Source organism: Hylaeus volcanicus, chromosome 7, assembly GCF_026283585.1.
Source record: "Hylaeus volcanicus isolate JK05 chromosome 7, UHH_iyHylVolc1.0_haploid, whole genome shotgun sequence".
Lineage (NCBI taxonomy): Eukaryota > Metazoa > Arthropoda > Insecta > Hymenoptera > Colletidae > Hylaeus > Hylaeus volcanicus.
In genome coordinates, this window is record NC_071982.1 from 15,541,570 (window position 1) to 15,560,567 (window position 18,998).

An 18,998-nucleotide genomic window follows, 5' to 3' on the forward strand; every position below is an offset into this window, starting at 1 on the left:
GAAGAAGAAGAAGAAGAAGAAGAAGAAGAAGAAGAAGAAGAAGAAGAAGACAGTTTGGATGAAAGGAAGGAAGGGAAGAGCGTGTAACGCTATCAGAAGGTAGGTAGAGAAAAAGGATTGTATCCTCGACGGTTGGCGTTGGTCGTTCAGGGGAGCGTTGGCACGCGGGTACGACGTCCCCCGTGCCTGGCTCGTTTCGTCAACATTTCCGTCGGTCGTCTGTGTCGCGATAGAGGCCGGAAGTAAACACGATGCTGTGCCGTGCGATCGACCGAGCGTGCTCGATAGATCCGTTCACGGCGGCCGACGAGTTGAGACTGAGCGGCAACTCGCGGAACAGACCGATCGCGATCCACGAGTACTACCGACCGCGAGCCCGATGCACAGTGGGGAAACTGTGTGTCGTGTGCGCGACCAGACCATCGCGAGGAACTCGCGAGGTACTCGCGCGCAGGTACGTACAGCGGTATTGTTCTTGGGCTTCGTAAAAGTTACCCCTTTATCGATCAAATAAATTCGTTTTCAACATAATGTATTTCGGGTTCTAACGTGACAAAATGTCGAGTGCATATTCCTATTTAAATTACAGTAATAAATAATTGAATGTAAAGGCATAGAATTAGTTTCTGCTCCTATTCCGGAACCAGGGAACCTGTTGCCCTACCAAAGATCTTGTTTTATCGAAGAGATCCATCGAAACCATTGCTTTATTCGAGGAGAATAAGAAACGAAGCTCCAGAAATCACTCGCTCCAAAATTCCACCAGAGTCGAACACCTCACCTATTATCAATATTCTAATTCATTTTAAACATTCTAGACTTGAGAAGTGGCAGCTCGTTTATTTTAGCAGCGTAGACAAAGGCTAAAAAACGGAATATCGGTTTCCAATTTTCAGGAACGTGCGAAGGAAATAATCAAAGACATATCGACGCTGGCGAGTGATGGAACGCGGGTCACGTGACTTACTATACCGGTCTGACCATAACGCACGCTGCCATTAAGTATTCAACTCTTGGCACATTTTTTCGCACACGTGGACCGAGAATTACTAGCTATTTAGCAGGCCTACCTTACAAATCTTTTAATAATTTTGTGTACACTCCGTCTGAGATGAAAAAGAATCGTAAACGACTGACGTCGGCGATAATTTGGCTAATTTTGTCGACACCAGCACGTTCTTGAATATTTCGAGACTCTTTATTTGCTTTGTCCAAGTTTAGTTTCGTTGGTTAGTGTCTTAGTCTTGTTACTCCGAGTAGGTAGTCCTTTTCTCTGAATAATTTCCAACCAAAAGAATATTTCCCAAATACATACACACTTTCCGTAGATTTCTCAGACAAAGTACAAATATAAAACAGAAACGATCTCACGTGTCTGAGCGTGCACGTGGTTAATATAAATGACGTCGACAATTATCGTCGTCCAAGTAAAATAAAGACAGCTTTGTTTTATATCACCTAAAGCCTATAGATAGATTACAAAGATTATTTGCCTCTCATAAAATCGCTGCAGATATCGGAACAACCTTAAAAAGAAAATTTTTTTAAATATTTACAAGTCACAAAACAAATTACAATTTCTGGACTATACCAACGATTCAATCAAAATATTCAAAAATATTCACCAACAACATGAAACGACTGATTCGAACCGAGGGGATAAAAAAAATAGTCACTTTTCCATGTGCGACGTTTAAAAAGCAGCGTCAACACTCTAACACTAGGTGCGAATCACGCGCGATAAGGGATGGCTTTGGTTGTTCTTTACTCCAGGTGATTAAACACTCGGGTTTATCAGTGATACGAGGAATTTCGTATTCGTTTTTTTTTTCATTTCTGCTCTCGACTCTAAACGCTCGGTGTACGGCACTGTAAAATCGAGGTCTGTGTGTGCATCGATATAGACGCACGAGTGCAGTCACGTACACGTGGAGACACGTACACGTGACTGAAAGCCAGCCAGTGAGTCACCACTCGCTACTCAATGCGCGAGCGCGAGCACCAGCGCACTAACACTACTCGCTAGAGGGCTTCCTGTTTTTCGGGAGGATCGATGACGAGTTTTACCATTGATAAGAACGATATCGCGAAAACGAACGCGCCAGGTGGTTGTCCAACAAGTAATTCCAGGATATTAACCTTGTCGCATTGAGGAATTAAAAAGGGATCCCGTTATAGTAACGTCTTAAGTAACTTCATTTTGCAAGCCTAATTTTGCTAAAAAATTGCAATAGGTTTTATTGAATAGTTGTGTCCAAATAATAAATTATGGCTAAATCTTGTCTTTAAATTTACATTTATTTTAAATCAGTTTTATCTCATTGATTAATTTCTACTGATTTACTTAACATTCTATTTACATTCTATTTTTTATGTTTAGTCTTGGAATAGGTATTATCTTTAACCTTTCTGCTAAGCTTTTTCTTGCTTTAACAACGTTACGCAGCTATTCCTGCACCCCTACTTAAATATTTACTTTCAAATGTTCGTACCTCGATGCTTTTTATGGAGTCTATGAGAGAAAAATTACATCATTGCGTGTTGTAAGAAGGTACCATAATGGGAAAGGGGCCATTAAAGCATGCAAATTTTATAAACCTTCCCTTAGGAAGGATCTGTGGCCAATCCCTATCTTCAGTTCTTTAAGTCGCCCCTCGTACTGACTCTAAAAGTCTTCAAACTAATAAATATGAAGTATCAATGGAAACTTATTTCTTTTAAAAATAATTTAGATGTCTTAGGTTATGCATTTCATGCTATCTATTCCTGGAAGATATAGCGAGCTACATATATATACATACATATGTACATTTACTTCAACTTAAATTAAATCATTAAATGTATAAAACAAGTTTCGTTTAATTCTTGAATTTGTATCATAATGTACGACAACATTGATTAAGACGTATCGTTACCATTATCGTTATTGTTTATGTCTGTCGAGCTTCATCGACCAAATTCCGCGAAATTTCCGCGGACAGGAAGAGCAATAATTGCCGATGTTATCGATGGCGTCACCTGCCTTCTCGTTCTCGTCTGGTTTTATGACTCGGTGAAAGTTCACAAGACGATTTAATCGTATTCTCGAGAATCGACGGCGTAGTTCCGATTATCGCTTTGAACCACGAATTCCCGCCATCGCTGATTGCGAATATTTATAACAAGGGAACAAATCGATGGAAAAATCTGAACAAATTCTTAAGCGTACTCTAGAATTTACTAAAATTTGTACAAAAATAAAAGATTGTCATTAGAGTCTAAGAAACTAGTTGAAATAATTAAAGTTGAACTAGAAAAGGTGCATCATGACTCAAAGGATTAATTTTTAGTTTTGCCACAAACGAGGATCGACTGTTCGCCCGATCGATCAGCGTATTGCGCTGTCGATACTCCGGTATTATCGTCCATCGTGTCTTCTCTTTCCCCCCTCCCTTTTTTTCGTCATTGCATGCGATTTTTATGAACGCGCGACCATGAATAATTCATCATACGCTTGGCTACCGAACGATATTTCCCGACTAGAAATTTCTTGCGCGTTCGTGCAATTATCCGCGTTGCGTTTTTTTAAAATGGTGTACTTTGCTATTAATTTCACGACATTCTTCGACCATGCGTTACGATGATTGGGTTATTAAATAACCGCGGTAATGATTCCGATGAATTCTTGCAATCGGCTGATAAAAAATTACAAATGCGAGGGAACCAGTTTGCCTTCACTTCTGCCACCGAACTTTTCACTTTTTACATTAGTTTCAATTTCACTCATCGTGGTGGGAAACATTACGCAGAACTGTAACAATGATGAACATTTCATTCGAATGAATTATTCAGACATATTTGTATTACTTCCTTTGGAATTCTCCGATTTAAATTTTAATTTTTAGGGAAGGAGTAGTGTTTGCAAAGTTGCTGTTTTCTTTTTTATTCCTTATTCAAAATTTGCATGCAAATGAGAACATTCACGATTCAGAGGAAATTCCGTTTCATTGAACGCGAGATATTCCTCCGAATCGCGGGTTAACGGTGCGCAGACGTAAATTGTTTTTTCAGGTGAACGTATACAAAAACTGCATCGGATTTTCTACAGAAATTTCCGAAAAGCTACTCCATCGCATGAATTACCTGTTTTTGTTATCGTTCCGCGTCTCTGTTGCACACAAAAATAAAACAAGGAAGAATTGAAACAATATCGCGTATCAGATTCCCATGATATCGCGACCATCGAATTGTTACACTCGATTTATCGTTTCCTACCGATCTGGTCTGTTTTTTCCCAACCGTGGCTAATCGATCAATGAGATTTACTTTTTCCCTTGTCAGCTAATCGATGCACTCATAGTTTCCAATTAATCGACCAGACTTGGATAAGATTGGCGGTATCGGGGTGTTTGTGTCCCGAACGAAAAAAGAAAAAAGAGACGCATGAAAATACCGCGAATTCGAATCGAAGCGAAATTTAGCAAATTCGAGTACGGAGAAATGCTATCCAAAAGTTGTTCAGTCACTGGCTGTTTCTTTCTGAACATATATTTATGGAATCCATACTTGATTTTTCCGCTTGAAGAATGATAAAAATTCCTTTCTCCCCAAAATTCAGTAGTTTGATTCGTAAATTTATTCATTTTATCGATTAAAAAATCTTTGTAACCTGACTTATATATTCCTTTTTTTTTTGTTTTGTTGTTAATTGTTGGAAGCTTCGTTTTTCACGAAACAGAGTTTGGAAAACGCTATCGTAGGCAAGCAATACGCGCAACCTAGAGTTGTCTATTTTCGTCCGCTCGTTAAATAAATATGAATGTACACGGTGACACCGTGGTAAACGATTTATCGGCCGTCCCGGCGCCGGTAATACTCGACTCGAATCGCAGCCTTCCATTATCGATTCGGAATATAAAATCGCGCGTCGATGGCCGTTCTATTTTAATCCCACGAAAAAAAGAGAGGCACGCGAACGTAAAAGTGAAATTACAAGCTAGGAAAAGCACGATGACGAAGCAAACTTCCACTCCAATTTGTGGTAGACGAGTGTGATCGTCACAGTGATCGGAAACGAGGGACAAGTCGTAGAGGAGTAAGAAAAGAGTGACTGGAATAGTAATGGAAGAATGGAGGAATAAATAAAGAGCCTTTAGGTGAAGTGGAAGGTGTTGGTTCAAGTGTCTGAATACTATTCGGCCACGATTTCGGTATTTGACTATTCAGCTACGATTCGGGTACTTGACTAACCCAAATCGAACAAGTCGAATTTCAGCGAAGATTTCCGCGCGTGTCCGCAGATGCGCGTAGCTCGTTCGCGCGTGGTCATCCACTCCGCGCCAAAGATAGACTCTGACATCATACACAGAAGCATCACTCGGGTCGAACGAGCGATAAACATGCTTGCACGATGTCTCTACACGCGGAAGGTTTACGTTGCCTGTTAGAACTGTCTCAATTGACATCTTCCAATGCACCCGGCCAACGCGCCATCACGCGCGCGACGTCTCCGCCAAAATAGAAGAAAATGGCAGACAGAGGCGTGGACCATCGAAAGGTTGTGTTGCGAAATAGACGTCTTACGAGAATACCCTTCAATTGATTCACCGAAGAAAAGTCATCGGGACCTCGCTCGACGAGACGAGTTCTTTCATTTTCTCAATTTCGCGAAGCACCGAGTCTTGTTTGTCGCGTATATCAAGCGACTGCGATTTACACAGGCTCAGATGCTCAAGGCTTATGGTAGCTCGTAACACTTGCCGCTATATTGATAACGCACGGTATACAGACGCGTACCCACGAGCAAACACGCGTCTTTGTGCTATCAATCTGACGTCACTTAGTGTACAGATAAAGGTCAGATTTGTGGTGGTGCGCACGAACCGCGAGCATCGCTGGAAAAAGAAATCGCGGCGATGAATCGACATGATTTTCCTAATGGAAGGCGTCCTCGAAAGTCGGACACTTGGGTTCTGTGAACCTGGTTCGCGTTTGCTTCGTCAGAGGAGGATAAATCTAGAAGATTCGCGGCAGACCTCGAGGGAAATTTAAGTATCGGTTATTTAGGCGAGCAATCTTTTTTGGTTTGGTATTTTTTGGTTCTTCACGGTCGAAAGTAAACCTTGGTAATGTTTATTGTTGTATACTTTGGGGTTTAGTCTGTTGTGTAAATTGAACGTGGAGTACTAGATTCTTAACTACTCAAATACTGTGTGAATACTTAATTATTCTATTACGATACGAGTACACGATTATTCAAATATTACTTGAGTACTTGACTATTCGAATAGTATTTGATCAATCGAGCAGAATCCAATGTCTACGAAACATTCAACTACTCCCAGCCTCGATTCATATCCATCAGTGCATGCATTGACAGAACAACCTATACCTATACCTGAAATTTCGAAACGCCTAAATTCCTCCAATTAATTAATTACTGTAATGGCTCGAATATGGCCTCTCCAAGGGAACCTGCTCGAGTCCCCGCAAGGTGTTACAAAACATTGCAGCAACAGGAAACCGAAGCTGCGCTCGATACCTCAAGTGGAATTGCTCCATCGCGACACGTCCCGATACGATCGCTCCGAAAACGATCGTACTCGATCGTTCCCTATCTCAAGATCTGCTTAGCCTAATCAGATTTTTCCTACGAGGATCGATTCATTTTTTTTTTTTTATTCTAAGGGAAACGACGGTGCATTCGTCGCCATGAAAGACAGAGGAATGTCGTGTCCCGCGAGCGTTGGCCGGATAGAAAGTGGTTCTCGAACTGGAGTGGCGTCACACACAATTTGACTCACCGATTCTGCGTGTCGCGCGACGTTGGTTAGGCTTACTTGCCCAAGCGACAACCGCCGGTATTTATATTTATGCCGTTGACCAGGCCCGCTCGTAATACTATTTCCGCGGTAATTACGTATTCGAGTCGCGTCTGAGTTTCATTACGACAAGCGCCGTCTCGATCGACGAGCGAATACGGCCCCGGGCGGGCCCGATCTCGATCGACGTTGGACCCTTACAGATATGGTCCGAGAATGGGACTCGGACTTGTAGAATTCGTGTCCAAAAAGAAACTGCAAAATGCACAAAGAAACTCGCGACTTTATACAACGTCGTGCTACGGTGTAAAGTTTATCGCGTCGCGAGACACCTTTCCGATCAATGTTATCATACCCGTTTGACTAATAAATACAATAGTAAATGATTGTGCATACAAAAATAGATCGAAAACGTGAAATAAAGTTTTCTCGCGGGAGCGTTCGTTTTGGAGAACATGGGGTTTGAATATGCACCATCCATATTCAAACTCCATGTTCTCCAAAACGAAGCCTCGTACCAGGAAAAGTTATTCCATGTCTTCGATGTACTTTTTCGCGCAGAATCATCTTCCAGCATTTACATAAGGCTCGTATCTGTATGCGCAACGGCAATTCCGCGCAGAATCTTCCTCGAGCAAATAGCTTTATCGCAAAACAAACGGGAATGCATCGCGACGTAAAATTCTCGAGAAAGAAAGGATTTAGCGAGGGTGAAGGGAAGGGAAGAAGATAAAGTACTTACCGATCGACGCGAATTTGAATCTCTTGATCCTTGGCAGAGTGGCAGTAGTGCAGGCGCGTGCTAAGGTTGGCATGGTGTTATCTCTCTCAGACAACGTGCTAGGTCGCGACGAGTTGGGCGATGCTTCCAGTTCTGGGACAGCGGCTCGTTTGACGACTCTTTCCTCGGTGCCAGTCACCTCTACCGCTAATGAACGGATCCTTCGTTGACGCGTATCTCGTGACGTGTATGGTGTGTCATTAAGCAGCGGCGCATCGTATGCTATTAGGCTGACGGGTTGCAAAATTTCGCGCAACGGGACTGGACGCGAAGCAGGTGGCCTTTGAGGGGGAGTCGCGGGGGAACTCCGAAGTTACCGACTCTTAATCAACGCAGGAAGTTGACGAATTTTTCTACGTTCGAATGTTCAAGTCATCGAGGTGGAAGAAGAATTCGAATACTGGATTGTTCGAATTCGATTCACTATTTGACTACTTGTCTACTCAAATGCTATTTAGATTAATTACTCGCGTTGAAAGAGATTTGAACGTAGGATAGGGCAGACTTCCAATTCACACTCCTCGGTGTATTGTCTTGGGATTCTTGGACACTATCCTGACTATCGGATCAAGCCAGGTGCGCAACTGTCCAAGAATCTCGAAACAAATTAAACCAACGAGGTCTCGTTTGGCACGAATTTAAGTCGCTAGAAATCAACGTCTCAACATAAACACACAGGAAATGCTCCAAGTCACTACGATTCCCTTGAAGATAAGATTCATCCTAACCTACTCAATATCTCCGAGTCTATATTCTTACTGATCGATAAATTCCCTATCACACACTCTTCTACCTATCGTAATACAACTGTTTCGACCTTTTTCTAGAACCGTAACGCTACCTGCACTCCAAAAGGACTCCGTGTTGCTTACGCTGCGCGATTCGACGCGAGCGTGGAATGCGGTGGCCTAACTTCCGCGTCAAAGTCAGCAATTGCTTATTCGACGATGGAGTGTGACTGCAACCAAATAGCAACCGTGAAACGAAACTTCTCGACAAGAGTACGACCTCGAGAGAAGCTGAATCAACGCTCCAGCTCACCTTGCACGTGAGGAGCAAATGTTCAGGCTTGAACACGAAAAGGATCGAGAATTATTCCGAGCCGCGGTTACATAAACGTTTCTGGGATTTGGAATTCCTATTCTAGTGTTATGGCACAATAGTTTGGGTCACGTGGTCCCAGACCATTGATTATTTATCATCCTGCTATTCACTGTCAGCGTTAACCGCGATCGAGGCGAAGATACAGAGACGTCGGTGTTCGTACACGCTTCTGCCTCCGGTGATAACGTCTGGCGTTCCAGTTTCTCCATCCCGTGATTGACATCACCCTTTGAACCTGGGACTTTATTTTCTAGGTCTCGTAGCAGCCACTGGCGTCATCTTGTCCAACGAGGACTTCGTGTTTACTTTAAATATCAATGACTCGATCGAGAGATACTCATTGCAAGACGGTGACGTGTTGCGATGACTGTGAATGTCCACTCGTTGATACTTTGAGAGTGATATGGAGTGCACCGTGAGGCAATCGAGAAGGCTTCCAATCGCTTGCCAGGTCATTCTAAACTGGAAAGATCGCATACAGTAGGAATATATGTTCAATCATCACCGAGATAAGATATTGGTCTTGATGTCACGAGCTAGGTATCGATGAAGAATGTTTGTCTGTCTTTATAAGTCTACTTCTACTTCACAAATATTGTATTCGCGTGGAAGTTTCGGAACGACGACAGGAGAGGTGTCTGATGACACTCGTACCGCAGAGTTTCGCAATCTTTGTTGCAACAACGAATGACACCCTGCTGGCAGGTGAACGACCGACTTGAACAACATCTGTGCTATAAATTACAATGCGTTCTGCTGTGTCCTTCGGGAGGAAAGAGGATCATAATAAGGTTGGAAACCATCATCTAAACAATGACAGACGTGTGACACCCGGACAAATGACTCGATGCGTAAACATTATCTTGTTTTCTACAATTTTGTCAACACGATCGTCTATCTAGGCACTCTGAAACTGTTTTCAAAGATAAAAGCACGAGGACTGATTCCAAAAGTGAATCGTGCCAAGGTTGGCAAACAATTCCACTTCAATTGTAAAACATACACACTGTAGAATACAAAAAGATTGTGTCTCTGAAGTGAATGGTCTCGATGTAGAAAGGGTGAAGAAACAATTCCAATTCAAAGATAAACTACTCAACTAATAGACTAGATCCATCGCCTAATCACCACTCTATCAACATATTCTCTTCCCATAACACTTCCAGTGCTCCAAGAAGTGAACATCTAAAGGTATATCAATATCAACAATTCCTATCACAAATCACCCTATCAACCACTAACACTCCTAACCAAGCTTGCCACCATCCAAGAAGTCTATGTCCAATCATAGTCGACACGGTATTCCCCAGACTGCTTAATGACACACGTCTACGTGTGGACCTCGAGGAAGATACTCTCAGCGAACTTACTCATCGAAGACGGTCTCTTCACGGACGTTCCGGCGAGCAGCAGCCCCGATGGTTTACCACGATGGTTCACCGCTGACTGCGCCGCGGTCCGGCCAGCCAGGGATATCTTAGCGCTCATCCTCGAGGTGGCTGCCGATTCCTGAGATCCTGACTCACGTACCGGGAAGTCGAGCACTGAGGTCGCGTTGGCATACCTCCTCGTTAAATCACGCCAGACCTTCTCGCCGCTATTATTCGATGGAACCGGCTGATACGTCCGTGTTGGGCCGTCGGTCTCGAATCTGCTGATGAAGTCTCTGTAAAAGGCAACCATGAGAACGTATTTCAGGATCCACTTTAGGTAGCTACGTCTCGCAGTGACTTTAACTTCAGGCTTCGAGCACTTTGTGTTAACGATAGAAGATAGATAGAGCTCTGAAGAGCTCTATTCGCGAGGGATTCGTTACTTGAGGATTCTGATAGATTGTAGTTTTAAGATTAGGATAAAAGGAGCAGAAAAGTATTATACTACTTTCCTATGAAATGAATATTTATGGCGGAGAGTGCAATTCTTTTTCCAAGCGTCGGATGATGACGCGTAGTAGTTTCAAGATGGCCGTGAGGAGAAAAGCATGCAGTTTTCTTCTAAAAATTCTACCTAGAGTTAAATACCCACCAGGAGGTCGAGCTCAGGCATTTTCCAGGCATATCTCCAATTTCCAGACCGTTCAACTGCTGTACGCGAACTTCAGGCGTTGCTCAGCATCCAACAGTAATCGCTTCATGTTTCCCGCTCGGATACGACTCAAACAGGCGCTGAAATTTCGTCACGCCGATCTGAAACGAAAATGGAGACTTGTTATTCGCGACAACGCTGCGTGTCGCTCGAAATCGCAAGCGCAAATCATGCGCGGATTCTTGGAATCGTGATCGCGCTTGTTGATGTTTACCTATTCGCCAACACTTTTGAAATGTTATTTCGAACGGTGTGTTATCTTCTGTCGCGGTTACTTCATCCTTGAAACGTAATCACGATGTTTTGGTTCAAGGAATAACTTTCGATACAGTGTATCCATGTTTGAAACGATGAAGTATATGAATACTGTTGGAACGTTTGGGTATTCGAGTTATTTTTACTGTTTGATTACTCGAGTGTTTAAAGAGTTTGTTATTGAAATGCTTGAGCACTTAAAGGGTTTAATTTTTGAAATGCTTGAGTATTTCAAGAGTTTACTATTTGAATACTTGACTGTTTGGACTCTGAAGCATTTGATAAACAGGAGCCTGAAATATTATTTCAAGCAGTCACTTCTGATTTATATTTCAGATACTCCAACTCTGGCCTGAATCACGCACCAGGAAGTGGGAAATCGGAGGTCAAACGATTTAAAATCACGACGAGCCTTTTATTAACGATCACCCTGGCAGTTCCCGCTCGAGAATCACCATATTCGACGGACCTAACCCTGGACCAGGTTTCCAGCAGCCTGTTTACGTATCCGACACGTGATCGCTCCGTTCACTTCCGTCACTTCCAAGAACGTTTTCGCGACTCTTGTCTATTTTCCCTACAGGTATATTTTCACAGTTGCGATTCTCAAACATGGAGAACGCTAAAAACTTTTACGGTAATATTATCGTTTTCAGGGTGTTGCGAGTAATCGTTTCTGGTGATGAGTTTCACCACAGAAAAACGAGAAAACATCGTTATATTTTTAAACAGAGCTCGAAGAAACTCATGGGAGGGGTTCGACCTTTGAAGTCTCATCGAGATCAAGAAGTAATGGAACATCTTTGAGGAAGTGGCATGAGTATCTTTGGACAAGTGGTGGGGGTGTTCGAGGTCTCAAGGGAAGAAAAGATGTTTCCACCCCCTTTCGTCGCCGGTTGCCCTGAGGAAACGAGCCAAGCATTTTATCTTCCGATCGTCGAGCCTCTGGTGGCCCTGAGAGTGCAGCGGGTCATCGCGAACAATGTCCCAGGGTGAATAATTTCGCGAGAATAACATGGACGACGGAAAAACACGAGGGCCAGCTGCTGCGAGCGCGTTGACTCCTTTGACTCACGACGCCGGCGACCGGACGCCGAAGGACCTTGAAGAGGGAACAGGAACTCCGCGAGCTCCGCGCCAAGGCGAGCCAGAAGTTTCTTTGTCTCTAACTCTTCTGGCGCGTTAACAGCGCTCTCGTAAACCCATCGCGATTGTTGATAAGCGTCCGATCGGGGACCACTTAACATTCTGCCAGAGTTACTCGCTCTTTTTGAGGCCAAAGTGATTGGAGTGTTGGATGAAAGTAGTTTGAGTACTGGTGGAGATGTTGAGTGTTGAAGTAGCTGAGTATTGGAGCAGGTGAGTATTTGAGTGGTTGAGTATTGGAAATGAAAGTGCACGAAGTTTGGAAAACTTTGCACATCCACTCAGCAAATAATCACACCTCCCGACATAAGTGTATACTTATCCTCTCGTTTTCTCCTTCGACTTATGTTCTTCCGTATTGTGTATAGACTTTTGTTTCGCAACGACTACGATCATTGTCATTACGCGTACGAAGAGAAGTCAGTTTGCGAATACAAAGGACAGTAACTTCTACTTGTAGTCGCTAAAAAAAGCATACTCCGTCCGCTTCACGAATATAAATTCATCTATGTTATCAGTACATAAAAGTAAACACTTGTCCCGTATAATCTTGTTTTCGAGTCACAATTTTAATTATGCAATCGCTCACCGTTCCTTATCAATTATTTACGGAAAATCCTGTGGAAAATATTGGAACTTACTCCCAACAAGATTGATAATTATAATGAGTCACCGCGAGGTGTGAAAAACTGGCTTATGAATAGTCAATAAGATCACACCATGCTACATTAGACAATGGTGACGTTTTATAACCGTTTTTACTGCGCTTTACGTATCACGACCTTTGGTATTTCTTGTTTTATTTGCTTTTATCTTCGCGTATATACTCCGGTACATTTGCTTAATAAAGACACTGAAATAGAATCACCGTGTCCACTCTTGTTTTTAACGAGAACAGTTTAAAAAAAGACACATAGATGGAAAATTGAAAATTAACAGAGACATCCATATCGAGCTACAGTTTGGATTACGGTAATCCTTCCTTCCTTCCTGTCGTAACAATGGCGACGAAAAATAATCAGGAAGAAATGGACCAACAATAAAACGTCTCGAGTCGGGATCGAAGTCGTCTCGAGTCACGCTAATACCGGAAGACCTTTCGGATCTTCCGGTTGGCCACAGAGACGGTGTCGTTGAATCGAGAGAAAGAGACGCTGAAAGCAACGCAGAAAGAACGTAGAAATGCCGCGAGTTCTACGGCCCCCACTGCTGTACCCGCGTAGTATGCCGTGTATTTAAATAGAATTCAAGCCTCAAGGAGAAAACGCAAGGCTGCGGCAAGGACTCGGACTGTTTTATGCCTCGCGCTGGATCACTGTCACTAACAGCCTACCAGAACAGGCTTAAAGGCGGCCGTCTAAACGCTCCTTCTAGACGCGAAAGTAGCTCGTGCATAATTAACTCACCACGCGACCAACCATCGAAATCCAACCCACATTCTCACCGTTTCATGCCTTTCTGGCCCCCTGAATCTAAAGAAGAGGAGGTCTGTTTTTTTAACATACATTATACACGTAGGATAAACATTTCTTAATAAAATATTCATACTGCCATGGAGATCTCGATAAAAGGAGCAGGAAAGTTTTATGAAACTTTTCTCTAAGATGAATAGTCGAGAATTCATTCTTACTCCAAACAGTAATCACTTGCAATTTTAAGGAAGCTTCACAGCCACACGCTCGTGCCCCCTTCTCTGTACAACATTTCTATACTAACTAGAGTAATTCTAGAACTCTTGTTAGTTACGATTGACTTTGTTCCAGCCACAACTTTTCAAACCAGCCGGTATATAAATTATCAGCGGCGATCGACCTATTTTTTCCCCCAGGAAAATGGAAGCACGAGTGGCGTCAGCTCAGATTTCGATCTCGCCCGACTATTAACGTTCCCATCGTCGCTGCGATCGCGATTACCATCGAGATGAATATTTTTATCGTAGCAGAACGGTATCGAACGACGACGGGCATAATTCCAGGCGAATCAATACGACGCGGCCACCGAAGACATAACCGTTCCCCGCTATCGAGCGAGAATGCTCACGTAACCAGACGCTGTGAGCACACCTTAAGGCTGCTTTACAACGAAACGGTGCCACTACCGCATTACTAGCTATCTACGCTATGCCGCAGCTAGTTGAACCGGGTTATTACTTACCAATACTGTTATTACCGCGTCACCGACGCTATACTCCTTTGCCAGGTGGCTAATGATTTACAGTCTTAATGAGCAACAACGGCAACCTCGACCGGGGGACGGCCCCAAAAAATTAACCTATCGCCGCGTATCGCGATTGTTGAAGGCAACAACCGTGCAGTTTATCTTGTTTATAATCATAGAGAAAGAATGTCGAAGGACAACATTATTCTGTGAGAAGGGGTAAATATAATTATACTGCTAAAAAGGAGTAACTTGCCAAGTCAACAATCTCCTAATGCAAATAACTCTTCAATGAACCTCACTGCTAACAAGGAACAACCTCTCAAGTTAATAATCTCCTAATTTAAAAAACTCTTCAACGAACCGTTTCGAAGACCCCAGGTGACGGTACCGTAAGACCAGGCTCAAGCCTAACTCACCCTCCCCCCTAGGTTACTTAGACTCCTCACGAGCGGCAGTTAATCACCCGAGCAAAAATATAGTCGTTAGGCTATGCAGTTACGAACTACAGCCTCGATAAATCCTTCTGTTTACAAGCATTAAGCGCGCTCCTCGAGGGGTGGGATTTCAGGATTAATGGGTTAAGGTGTTCAGCGTATCCGTGGCCCACATCTGGGCCCTCGTTCGCGAATACACGATCACGAACCTAATCCCATCGGGTCTCTGCAACGAAACGAACTGTGCTCGATCTAATTTCCATTCCCAAACGAATGCAGCCGATGAATTATACAGCGATCGCTGATTGATTAAGCGGCGTTGCGTGACCGTCGATACGAGGAATCGTTTCCCTTATTCGCGCTCGATTAGGCAGAAAGCTTTCGCGGAGAAACCGTTTGAGCCCCGACATTTCGAGCTCGATGGGGTGGACTTTTGGCACTTGCGCTTCGAGGAGGAAGGTAACAGTTTCCTGGGGCGTGGAAATGGTTTCCTTTTTCTCTTCTTTTGCTATCAGCGCCAGACAGATCTCTTCCTGGATTTTTGAAGGGGATGAAAGGGGGCCTATTCAAGCTGAAGGGGTTGCCAGAACCTCGAGCAGGTCGATATACTGTTTATTTGTAGAAGAATCAAATTTATATATTAATTTGCGTATTATTTGTTAATTTCTATAATACTTCTGCATTTTGTAAAATTTCTATATACTTTTCGAGGTTCGCCACGCTACATTACAACCCTTCCTGTATGTCTTCTTCAGAAATTGGAGTAATTCAACTAAAAGACCAATTCCTGTAATTCCAATTTCGTATAAATGTTAGAGTACTCTAGCTTGAAACTGAACTGTTAAAGAAATTTTTCAGATTGTTATCGACCTGCGATGCTAAATACCAGGCGCGTTATCTTGACCTTCAATATTTGTAACGACGATTCTGACGTCGCAATCGCCGTCGAATCTTCTGAACTATAATGTTCCGACGTCATGGTTCCAACAATAATTCTGACATCATCTTCGTTTATCTCTCCGAAGGCAACATAATAATTAAATCGTTCTAGTTCCGCGGTGACCATATCGTTTATCGTTGCACTGCATGAGTCGATGCTAATGGAAGATATCCAAACGTGCAGGAAACGTGTCGCATGTGATTTAATTAATTGCGCAGCGATCCATGGATCGATAGAGGCTCGAAGACTGTTCACAATGCAAATTGGGATGCTCTTTTCGTTAGAGAAAAGATAGTAGTAGAGAATGGCGAGCACAAGGCCACTCAGTAAAAAAAGAATCTATTTCTCCATCCCTCGACAGATAAAACCCTAATTATCCGACTGATTTCTACGATTTCTAGGTGTCTGATCCATTAAATGTCAAATTTGTTTGTAATTCAAGTGCTAGACCGCGTGACATTGGCGCTCTCTTAGGGTTCCTACGTCATTCTTGCGAAAAGATCGCGTCGTGGGGGGTATGCCGCAACAATTAGGGTGGCATACGGACCGTATTACCAACATAATCAAATCACATGGACCCTTGCAGCTCCGTCATGCCCGTTGACAAGGCTACAAAAGGGGGTGGCCACCCTCTCGAGCCCCCGAGGATCCTCTGCCGATGCCTATTGGCCTTGTACACTCGGTTGATTCATCTGTTTGCTTTTTATTATCTCACCGACCACCGGAAAGTACCGTGGCCATCCCGTCGAGGGTGGCGTTAATCAATTTATGAGATCAGCAGAGGAGACGACGAACGAGCATAAACGATCATTCGGGGTGCCCCCGAACCGTTTCCTGTCCACCAGCAACGAAACTCCACGGTATCATCCTTGCTTCCGGTGGGATAGTAAAAATATATACAGCTAATTTTTTTTTTCTGTAGATATTATTTGCTTCTTCTTTGAGAATTTTTTATTTGGAATTCTTTTATTCGGAAAGGGTAGATTTTTGTGTCTGGCGTGCAGAAGATGCGGTCCCTGAGTGGATTTAATAATACAATAGAAAGTAGAAGACTACGAAGAAGTCTGAATCCTTCTAACTTCAAATCGTGTTGAAATCGAAACCCTAAATGACTTCTGACTCCTGAGGTGCGTTGGGGTGGAATCGAAGCACCCCCGAGCAATTTCGTGGAAGCAACTCTATTGACTCTGTTAACATGCCTCCTTATTTACGGTAGATTCAACGGGAACTGTACAGGGAGAATGTAAACGACGCATGAATGTTAATAGTAAGATGATATCGAAACGTTGCTTTGTATTCTAAACTTGTTTTAAACTCGACAAGCTATCCTGAGTTGGAATTACTCCCAGTCTATAATACTTTGTTATCATCGTAGTAAGTAATACGATTGGACTTTTCATTTTTATCACAGGGGATTGATAAGTTTCGAAGCAATAGTACAGCTTGCAATCTACTTTCAAGTACTTCAAAATTCCTCACAGTAGTGCAGGTACAACTCTATACATTTATAAAAATTCACCCCTCAATTTATATCACCACCATGCCCAAGAATTTCTTCAGAAACCAAAATGAGAGCCACAAAGGATTAATAATTTACCCTGACTATTCAGAGGCCACTATATAAATCACCACCCCTCCAAAGTAGTTACCTGCTCTGAATTCTTAATAATCAGCTTTCGAGAACGTCTCGAATTATTCAGCGGCTTCAATCACAGTTTCAACCTTTTCCACGAACTACTATCTAATTTAAGGGATGTTCTACGTCCCCGTACCTTCGTTGCAGGGTGTGAAGGGTCGAAGAAGACGACGCGAGCGACGCGCGGTTCACGGCACGACTTCCAACGTGGCCTGCCCCGCGAGAACTGTTTTCTAAGACGCCTCGCTGCCCGGAGGGTTGCTTTCACCCCTCTCGTGTCTCGTGACGTCGCAAACGTGGCGTCCATGTGGTGTCCTAGGCAACCCCGCTTTCCATGTATATCCGTCGACCTCTTCCCTCTTTCATCCCTCGCCCTCGCTCACTTCTGCTACCCTCCCATTCTACTATTCTACTATTACTTTCCTTTTGATTTCCCTCCCACGTCTCTCTGGCCTTCGTTTCTAATTCTTCCGGCTCATCCTCCCTCCCCTAACACGTTTTTCTCGATCCGTTGCTGGATTGTTTTCCGTCTGCACCCTTGTGCCTTCTTATTTCTATCTTTATTACTACTCTTCTATTTTTGTGTTTACTGGCTTTCAGCAGGAGGCCTTCTTTTGTGTTATGGGGGTGGGTACTCTGTCATGGGTGAAAGGTCAATTGTAGGTGTCTCGCTTAGACTTTTCCTTTTGTATTACAATTTTGAAGCTCATGGGTTGCACAGCACAGGTGTCAACTGATGGACAACCTTTTTATTAGTTTAAATAACTATGTGCTGGCTTCTACCTAATATTTCTGCTAATCAGGTAATCCGTACTTTCTCTTAAGAATTGGAGTTCTATCTCTATATATTCTATAGCAAGAGTTCTAGGATAATTACAAACAGATCTCGTATTTTATATATCGTCAATAATAGAATTCTCTGTTAGTTTACTCTTTCTGGTTAAGCTTTCCAGACACGCGATTTCGCGTGGTTACGCGTCTGCGTCACTGCTGCAATTGTTCACATACATACACACAGGCGTACGTGCACGCGCGCGCGGGCGCGAGATAGAGGAATCGATCCGTTCACCTGCCTTCGAACAGGCTCTTCACACCCCTCGCGATTCCAGACCCTTTATCAGGGAGAAGACGCAGTCCTGATCCCTTTGTTTCTTCCTGCCATTCCTTTTGGACATTCCAGAAATTTGTGTCGCAACTCTGACGGTTAGTTCTCGTGATATTAAAATAAATTGGTAGATTGTCAAAAGGTTTTCGAGCACCAGTCATCTTTTATGAACAATGCTCTTGACCAAGAACTTAAAATGTTAAGAGTGTTAAATTCTTACGATACAGTTTTTTTTGAAGGGTTGCATACCACCCTAAACTATTCACTATAAAAACAGAACGTATATTTTTGAATGGCTCAGTAATTGATTCTGATTTGAGATACATCCAGTATATTAAATGGTACTCATAACTCGGGCTTGTTACTTTCACCCTTGCGAGAGAAACGCGAGGTTTATTTAAGGGAGACTTCCAATTTCGTCCTGAATTATTTTAATACGGTGACTCGGCGCGATCGAAGCCGCATCCGCGTTCGGTTAAGGTGCACGTATTCCAGAGAGTGACTTCACCGCTTGCAGGTGTGCATCGTATTTAGATAATATCGATTGGTCTC

The 18,998-nt window shown here is 43.2% G+C and overlaps 2 protein-coding genes across 3 annotated transcripts in view; one reads left to right on the forward strand and one right to left on the reverse strand.

Annotated features, from left to right (window-relative positions):
- The window catches only part of LOC128880435 (uncharacterized), a 13,317-nt gene extending 302 nt beyond the window's left edge, over positions 1-13,015 (forward strand). Inside the window, exons 2-4 of one of the 2 annotated variants that reach the window (XM_054130527.1) lie at positions 7-99; positions 11,362-11,608; positions 11,682-13,015. In XM_054130527.1, the coding sequence (XP_053986502.1) occupies positions 7-99; positions 11,362-11,608; positions 11,682-11,708 (367 nt within the window). In that variant the 3' untranslated portion in view covers positions 11,709-13,015. The remainder of the gene's footprint in view (positions 1-6; positions 100-11,361; positions 11,609-11,681) is intronic. The other variant, XM_054130529.1, reaches the window with a different exon arrangement.
- Positions 1-17,605, reverse strand: part of LOC128880432 (dual specificity protein phosphatase 10) — a 71,033-nt gene extending 53,428 nt beyond the window's left edge. The window contains exons 1-4 of the mRNA XM_054130516.1: positions 17,478-17,605; positions 10,711-10,871; positions 10,056-10,351; positions 7,543-7,728 (exon numbers count right to left, since the gene is read on the reverse strand). Of these exons, the coding sequence (XP_053986491.1) occupies positions 7,543-7,728; positions 10,056-10,173 (304 nt within the window). The 5' untranslated portion in view covers positions 10,174-10,351; positions 10,711-10,871; positions 17,478-17,605. The remainder of the gene's footprint in view (positions 1-7,542; positions 7,729-10,055; positions 10,352-10,710; positions 10,872-17,477) is intronic.
- Positions 17,606-18,998: the final 1,393 nt, after the last annotated feature.